General features: G+C 40.8%; 1 protein-coding gene across 1 annotated transcript; it reads right to left on the bottom strand.

Annotated features, from left to right (window-relative positions):
- Positions 1 to 740: 740 nt before the first annotated feature.
- Positions 741 to 7519, bottom strand: LOC145876314 (uncharacterized). Its single transcript, XM_082972105.1, has 2 exons — positions 7492 to 7519; positions 741 to 2805 (listed from the first exon to the last, which is right to left on the bottom strand). The coding sequence occupies exons 1-2, from the start codon at positions 7517 to 7519 to the stop codon at positions 1973 to 1975; spliced, it is 861 nt and encodes a 286-aa protein (XP_082828231.1). The 3' UTR covers positions 741 to 1972.
- Between the last annotated feature and the right edge of the window lie 1956 nt (positions 7520 to 9475).

Consider the following 9475-nt stretch of genomic DNA (forward strand, 5'->3'; position numbering starts at 1 on the left):
TAGTACACAAATATGAGGACAAAAAACAATAATAACAACTGAAAGACTAATGAGCATTGTAAGGAAATGCCATTGATTAAAATATCAACAATATGATGCAACATCCAACCCAAAATATAACTTGTTTTTTAGGAGGGGCTCTGAAAGACACTATGGGGGTGTCCACTGGAAGTTGACTAGTAACAACAACTGGGACCTAAAAGACACCCACCATGAGACCCACTAAATCTGCCCAAGAAGAGGAAAACAAAAGAAAAACCCACACCAAACTTAAAGACAGGAAGTAAACCAAAAAGGTGGAGCAACTAAAGGTGTTGACTCTCCACATGTATCAAGACAACTGGAGCACTGGGCCAGACACTCTTAAATAGAACCTGGACCAGCTCAGGTGAAACACCTTCCCACTAACGAGATGGACAAGCCAGCACAGGTGTAACACCTACTGACTAACGAGGTGACACCAATCAGTGCGTCCTACGTGCTAACGAGCTAGACGGGCTAACGAGCTAGACGTGCTAACGGGCTAGACGGGCTAACGAGCTAGACGTGCTAACGAGCTAGACGTGCTAACGAGCTAGACGGGCTAACGAGCTAGACGTGCTAGACGGGCTAACGAGCTAGACGTGCTGACGAGCGAGACGTGCTAACGAGCTAGACGTGCTAAAGTCCAACCTCAAAACATAAATGTAAAAACCAAAGCCTGTAACACCTTATGACAACAAATATATCCTATATTTTTGTTGGAAAAGTTTGCTCACCACCAACAGAAAACAACTTCCATTTCACATTATAATCAACTAGAATGATTCACCTTCACCAATATAAACATGGTGTCTACTGGATGTCAACAATTAAAAACAAGAAAAAAACACTTATTTCTAAATAATAATATACAATAGGACTATTTGTTTCTCCTTTTTCTTTCTATAGAATCCTAAATCCCACTAGCTTCTAGAACACTCGTCTTCCTAAAACTCACTAGATTCTAGAACTCTCCTCTTTCTAAATCCCACTAGCTTCTAGAACTCTCCTCTTCCTAAAACCCACTAGCTTCTAGAACTCTCGTCTTCCTAAAACTCACTAGCTTCTAGAACTCTCCTCTTCCTAAAACTCACTAGCTTCTAGAACACTCGTCTTCCTAAAACTCACTAGATTCTAGAACTCTCCTCTTTCTAAATCCCACTAGCTTCTAGAACTCTCGTCCCCTTGGAACGAGCCCAAACAAAACTCATCTCCAATACGGAAAAACATGCAGTCAAAATAAATAAAGATCCATAGCAACGCACTAGCTAAATGCAAAACACAAATCTTATATCCATTTGGGGGGAAATCAGGTTGAACCTGCTCTTGGAACTAACACAACAAAACAAAAAACACATGGAAATGGAGATGTATTTTACCTCACTGGTTAGAGGACAACCTGCAGAAGACGGTCAGCTACATTTTGGAGTGATGCATTTAAATTTAGGGGTCCCTAAACAAAGGAACGCAACACTTATTTGTCATAACTCATCGATATCATGTTGAAATCAATTGTGCCGAGAGGAGGGAGATGAGGTTGCAAGTCCTGTTAAAATTAACAGCTCAAAAACCACACGGAATCTGGGAATAATGTGTACATCACTGGTTAGAGGACAATTTGTAGAAAACAGCTAGCTACATTTTGAAGTGTTGCATTGTGATTCCTGTGCGTCACCAACGTGGTAAGTGTAACATAACTCCTTTTGTGTTAGTCACTTTTTATTAAATCTCATAAATAGTAACTCTTCCAATTCAGAGCCTGGATTTTCCCCCTGAGGCTAATATCCATATCATGTTGAAATCAATAGAACAGGGGACAAACGTTTAGGGTTCTACATTGTGACATCATTAAAATACTCCTACTACAATGTTAAAACATTCTACATTGTGACATATCATTGATATCGTGAAACAACCCCTTCATGTATTTTCTGGTGTTTGATCAGATGTCTTATCGGAGAATGTTCACAGCTATAAGACTATAAGGTTTCTCTCCTGTGTGTATTCTCTGGTGTAGAGTCAGAGAGCCAGAAGTAGTAAAACTCTTCCCACATTGACCACAGATATAAGGTTTCTCTCCTGTGTGTATTCTCTGGTGTTGAGTCAGATGGCAAGATTGACCAAAACTCTTCCCACATTGACCACAGATATAAGGTTTCTCTCCTGTGTGTGTTCTCTGGTGTAGAGTCAGAGAGCCAGATCTAGTAAAACTCTTCCCACATTTATCACAGCTATAAGGTTTCTCTTCTGTGTGTGTTCTCTGGTGTAGAGTCAGAGAGCCAGATGTTGTAAAACTCTTCCCACATTGACCACAGCTATAAGGTTTCTCTCCTGTGTGTATTCTCTGGTGCACTGTAAGATCGCCAGATTGACCAAAACTCTTCCCACATTGACCACAGCTATAAGGTTTCTCTCCTGTGTGTATTCTCTGGTGTGAAATCAGGTGGCTTAGCTGAGTAAAACTCTTCCCACATTGATCACAGCTATAAGGTTTCTCTCCTGTGTGTGTTCTTTGGTGCATCTTCAGATGGCTAGATTTATCAAAACTCTTCCCACATTGAGTACAGCAATAAGGTTTCTCTACTGTGTGGCTTCTCTGATGAATTTTAATGCCTGCTGATGAGGTGAATCTCTTCCCACAGTCAGAGCGGTGAATTATCTTCCCTGTGGATGTCTGCTGGTGTTTCTTGAGGAGTTCTGATCTAGAGAGACTCTTCTCTGCCTCGTCAGCATCATGAGGTTGTTGAGGCTCCCCAGAGGATCCACGATAGTCACGTCTCTCTCCTGTGTGAACAACAAAGTCATACAGATGGTTAAAGGCCCACAACAGCGGTAATCCACTGTAAAAGGTGATGCCAACAGCGTAGCAGTGATGATGTTGTACAACAATTGACGTCTGTAATGAATGTAATGATTATTTGACATTTGTCTTAAAATGAGCAACAATAGCCTTATTTTGTCTTGTTTTCACATTAGTAGTAACATCGATGATTGTAGGCTAGAAATAAGTTATTAAAGTTGTTGAAATCCTAAGCAGTGTGCCAGACAACTTTCGGTCTCCAATATAGGCCCCTTTCTATGTTTGCTAAAATTGCGGCATGAGGGCGATGCAAATTGATTGCAGAAACTCCTCCCTGCTAATGAGGAAACCGATAGTTATGGATGTAGTATATCTGCCTGGAGCAAAAATGGTGAGAAAAGATTTTCGTTTTTCACAATGTATTCTGAATGTGAACGGGGGAAAAGTCAGGGGAGTAACCTCCATTTCCAGGTTGCTTGTGAGTGCATTTCACACTACTTTGGATTATAATTGTAAAGCTCATCTGAATCTCCTGCTTAATATGTTTGTGTTATTGTCGCAAATCAACCGCTTTACACTTAAAAAAAACACTACAACCAGAAAAAATGGTCTTTGGCTTTTCCATCAGCCTGACAATGAGGGTGTGTACACTGTTTGGTTGCAAAATTGGCCCATAACTTCACCTAACAACATAGACCTACTGTAGGACCCATAACTTCACCTAACAACAAATATAGGAAAATAGCTCTGCGTGTTGTACAATAGCCTATCCATCAAGAAACAGTTCTCTACACATTATGACCAAAGTAGGAATGTTGGATCCAACGTGGAGCACGGCATAACAGTCTTTACCAGAGTAATGAATAAAGAAGCACTTTGGTTGTTGTTGCATGTCGTGATGTTTGTCATGTGACTGTCATTCAGAAAATGATTTCCTGGATCAGCTGATGATAGTTGAACATGTGACTGGAACTAAACAACTACAGTATTAAGAATTATGTGTAAATATTGAAGAACCACATTAATGACAGTATCCATTTGGGTGTTGTCAATAAAGTTACTATATATATATATATTTTACCTTTATTTAACCAGGTAGGCCAGTTAAGAACAAGTTCTCATTTACAACTGTGACCTGGCCAAGATAAAGCAAAGCAGTGCGACACAAACAACAGTTACACGTTGAATAAACAAACGAACAGTCAATAACACGACAGAAAAGTCTATATACAGTGTGTGCAAATGGAGTAAGGCAATAAATAGGCCATAGTAGCGAAGTAATTATAATTTATTAATTTAGCAAATTAACACTGGAGAGATAGATGTGCAGATGATGATATGCAAGTAGAAATACTGGTGTGCAAAAGAGCAGAAAAAGTAAATAAAAACATGGGGATGAGGTAGGCAGTTGGATGTGCTATTTACAGATGGGCTATGTACAGCTGCAGCGATCGGTAAGCTGCTCAGATAGCTGATGCTTAAAGTTAGTGAGGGAGATGTATGTCTCCAACTTCAGCGATTGTTGCAATTTGTTCCAGTCATTGGCAGCAGACAACTGGAGGGAAAGGCGGCCAAAGGAGGTGTTGGCTTTGGGGATGACCAGTGAGCTATACCTCCTGGAGTGCGTGCTATGGGTGGGTGTTGCTATGGTGACCAGTGAGCTGAGTTAAGGTGGAATAGCAAAGACTTATAGATGACCTGGAGCCAGTGGGTTTGGCGACGAAAATGTATCGAGGGCCAGTCGACAAGAGCATACAGGTTGCAGTGGTGGGCGGTATATGGGGCTTTAGTGACAAAACGGATGGCACTATGATAGACTGCATCCAGTTTGCTGAGTAGAGTGTTGGAGGCTATTCTGTAAATGACTTCGCTAAAGTTAAGGATCGGTAGGAAAGTCAGTTTTACGAGGGTATGTTTGGCAGAGTGAATGAAAGAGGCTTTGTTGCGAAATAGGAAGCTGGTTCTAGATTTAATTTTGGATTGGAGATGCTTAATATTAGTCTGGAAGGAGAGTTTATAGTCTAACCAGACACCTAGGTATTGTAGCTGTCCACATATTCTAAGTCAGAACCATCCAGAGTAGTGATGCTGGACAGGCGGGTGTAGGCAGCGATCGGTTGTTGATTGATCGGTTGTTCTTATCAGCTGATGAGTCTGCCAATAAGAATACGGTGATTGACAGAGTCGAAAGCCTTGGCCAGGTCGATGAAGACGGCTGCACAGTACTGTCTCTTATCGATGGCGGTTATGATATCGTTTAGTACCTTGAGCGTGGCTGAGGTGCACCTGTGACCAGCTCGGAAACCGGATTGCACAGCGGAGAAGGTACGGTGGGATTCAAAATGATCAGTGATCTGTTTGTTAACTTGACTTTCGAAGACTTTAGAATGGCAGGGCAGGATGGATATAGGTCTGTAACAGTTTGGGTCTAGAGTGTCACCTCCTTTGAAGAGGGGGATGACCACGGAAGCGTTCCAATCTTTAGGAATCTCAGACGATATGAAAGAGGTTGAACAGACTAGTAATAGGGGTTGCCACAATGGCGGCGGATAATTATAGAAAGAGAGGGTCCAGATTGTCAAGACCAGCTGATTTGTACGGGTCCAGGTTTTGCAACTCTTTCAGAACATCAGCTATCTGGATTTGGTTGAAGGAGAAGATGGGGAGGCTTAGGGAAGTAGCTGTGGGGAGCTGTTGGCCGGGGTTGGGGTAGCCAGGAGGAAAGCATGGCCAGCCGTAGAGAAATGCTAATTGAAATTCTCGATTATCGTGGAGTTATCGGTGGTGACAGTGTTTCCTAGCCTCAGTGCAGTGGGCAGCTGGGATGAGGTGCTCTTAGTCTCCATGGACTTTACAGTGTCCCAAAACTTTTTGGAGTTAGAGCTACGGGATGCAAATTTCTGTTTGAAAAAGCTAGCCTTTGCTTTCCTAACTGACTGTGTGTATTGGTTCCTGACTTCTCTGAAAAGTTGCATATCGCGGGGACTATTCGATGCTAGTGCAGTACGCCATAGGATGTTTTTGTGCTGGTCAAGGGCAGTCAGGTCTGGAGTGAACCAAGGGCTATATCTGTCCTTAGTTCTACATTTTTTGAAAGGGGCATGCTTATTTAAGGTGGTGAGGAAATTACTTTTAAAGAACAACCAGGCATCCTCTACTGACTGGATGAGGTAAAAATCCTTCCAGGATACCCGGGCCAGGTCGATTAGAAAGGCCTGCTTGCAGAAGTGTTTTAGGGAGCGTTTGACAGTGATGAGGGGTGGTCGTTTGACCGCGGACCCATAGCGGATGCAGGCAACGATCGCTGAGATCCTGATTGAAAACAGCAGAGGTGTATTTAGAGGGCAAGTTGGTCAGGATAATATCTATGAGGGTGCCCATGTTTAGGGATTTAGGGTTGTACCTGGTGGTTTCCTTGATAATTTGTGTGAGATTGAGGGCATCTAGCTTGGATTGTAGGACGGCCGGGGTGTTAAGCATATCCCAGGTTAGGTCACCTAATATAACCAAATCTGAAGATAGATAGGGGGCAATCAATTCACACATGGTTTCCAGGGCACAGCTGGGAGCTGAGGGGGGGTCTATAACAGGCGGCAACAGTGAGAGACTTATTTCTGGAGAGATTCATTTTTAAAATTAGAAGCTCGAACTGTTTGGGCATGAACCTGGGAAGTATGACAGAACTTTGCAGGACATCTCTGCAGTAGATTGCAACTCCTCTCTTTTTGACAATTCTATCTTGACTGAAAATGTTGTGGTTGGGGATGGAAATTTCAGAATTTCTGGTTGCCTTCCTAAGCCAAGATTCAGACACGGCCAGGACATCACACAGGGCCTGGGTTAACCTCTACATCACCCAAGGAACAGAGGAGTAGGATGAGGGTACGGCTAAAGGCTATCTGAACTGGTCGTCTAATGCGTTGGGAACAGAGAATAAAAGGAGCAGATTTCTGGGCGTGGTAGAATAGATTCAAGGCATAATGTACAGACAGGGGTATGGTAGGGTGCGGGTACAGTGGAGGTAAACCTAGGTGTTGAGTGACGATAAGAGAGGTTGCATCTCTGGAGGCACCAGTTATGCTAGGTGAGGTCACCGCATGTGTGGGAGGTGGGACAAAAGAGTTCTCTGAGGCATGTTGAGTGGGACTAGGGGCTCTGCAGTAAAATAAAACAATGATAACTACCCTAAGAAACAGTATACAAGGCATATTGACAGTTGAGAGACATAAAGCGAGGCATAAAAGCAATCACAGGTGTTGATTGGGATAGCTAGCTAAGACAACAACGGGTAAGACAACAACAGTTAACAACAGTTAACAACAGTTAACAACAGTTAATCAGCTAAGACAATAACAGGTAAAAAAAGTCCGAGCAGGAGTAAGGCTTCTCTCCTGTGTGTATTCTCTGATGAACTGTCAGAGACCTTGATGTTGTGAATCTCTTCCCACAGTCATTACAGGGATACAGATTCTCTCCAGTGTGTGTTTTAAGGTGTATTTTTAGCTTTGATAGAATTGGGAAAATCTCCTCACAATGTGGGCAGTGGTGAGACCTCTTAGCTCTGTGATCTTCCTGCTGTTGCTCTCTGGATGTAGAGAATGGAGACCATGTTGAGACAATCTCCTCCTCCTCTTCTTCTTTAATGTTGACATTCAGCTCCAGTGTTTGACTGCAGTCTTCCAGCTTCACTGATTCCATCTCTGCATCCTGCAGTGCAAACTGGGCTCCACTGTCACAATCAGGACCCAGTGACTGTAGGTTTGGACTCAGTGTGGAAGGAGAGAGACAGGCTGGGATTGTCCTCACTGTTGACGTTACCGACCTCAGACTGTAGTAATAAAGAGAAAAGGACAGCACAGTTCTTGCGTTTTCCTTATTCTAAAGAATGGTGTGCGCCTAGCGGAACTTCCTGTTCCCCCCCACTACTACAGTGCAACAGCGACATCTATTGGACTTCATCCTGAAGTGATTTGTCTGTGTTTCTAGTCTAGAGGTTAACTGATCATTTCATGGTATGACTGTAAACACTGATAAAGTATCATAAACATCATGTTGGTGTGACTGTAAACACTGATAAAGTATCATAAACATCATGTTGGTGTGACTGTAAACACTGATAAAGTATCATATAGATCATGTTGGTATGACTGTAAACACTGATAAAGTATCATATACATCATGTTGATATGACTGTAAACACTGATAAAGTATCATAAACATCATGTTGGTGTGACTGTAAACACTGATAAAGTATCATATACATCATGTTGATATGACTGTAAACACTGATAAAGTATCATAAACATCATGTTGGTGTGACTGTAAACACTGATAAAGTATCATATACATCATGTTGGTATGACTGTAAACACTGATAAAGTATCATAAACATCATGTTGGTGTGACTGTAAACACTGATAAAGTATCATATACATCATGTTGGTGTGACTGTAAACACTGATAAAGTATCATATACATCATGTTGGTATGACTGTAAACACTGATAAAGTATCATATACATCATGTTGGTGTGACTGTAAACACTGATAAAGTATCATATACATCATGTTGGTGTGACTGTAAACACTGATAAAGTATCATATACATCATGTTGGTGTGACTGTAAACACTGATAAAGTATCATATACATCATGTTGGTATGACTGTAAACACTGATAAAGTATCATAAACATCATGTTGGTGTGACTGTAAACACTGATAAAGTATCATATACATCATTTCATGGTATGACTGTAAACACTGATAAAGTATCATAAACATCATGTTGGTATGACTGTAAACACTGATAAAGTATCATAAACATGTTGGTGTGACTGTAAACACTGATAAAGTATCATAAACATCATTTCATGGTATGACTGTAAACACTGATAAAGTATCATATACATCATGTTGGTAGGACTGTAAACACTGATAAAGTATCATATACATCATGTTGGTATGACTGTAAACACTGATAAAGTATCATAAACATCATGTTGGTATGACTGTAAACACTGATAAAGTATCATATACATCATGTTGGTATGACTGTAAACACTGATAAAGTATCATATACATCATGTTGATATGACTGTAAACACTGATAAAGTATCATATACATCATGTTGGTGTGACTGTAAACACTGATAAAGTATCATAAACATCATGTTGGTATGACTGTAAACACTGATAAAGTATCATAAACATCATGTTGGTGTGACTGTAAACACTGATAAAGTATCATAAACATCATTTCATGGTATGACTGTAAATACTGATAAAGTATCATATACATCATGTTGGTATGACTGTAAAAGGGATTGGTTGGACAACAACAAAATAATCTCAAAATTAAAATTCAAGCATTATACGGCATTTTAAATGACTTGCCTAGTTAAATAAAATAAAACATATGACCATGGTTTGTTTATGTGGTCTATTCAGCATGGCTCTGTTCTGCCCTGCCTTGCCCCCTTGTGGAGCTCAAAAGTTACTTTCTTACAGTTAGAACTCAAATCTGGGATTTTGTCAATGCAATAAACTATTTTTATGTTATTTGTAATATTGTTTTATTGCTATATCCTTATATTGTATTCTAATGAATAATTCCTCTTTATTCTGTACTTTCAGAAACCACAAACAGTATTTGCC

The sequence above is a fragment of the Salmo salar genome, unplaced genomic scaffold (assembly GCF_965601325.2).
Source record: "Salmo salar unplaced genomic scaffold, fSalSal1 ptg000578l, whole genome shotgun sequence".
In the NCBI taxonomy this organism is placed as follows: Eukaryota; Metazoa; Chordata; class Actinopteri; order Salmoniformes; family Salmonidae; genus Salmo; species Salmo salar.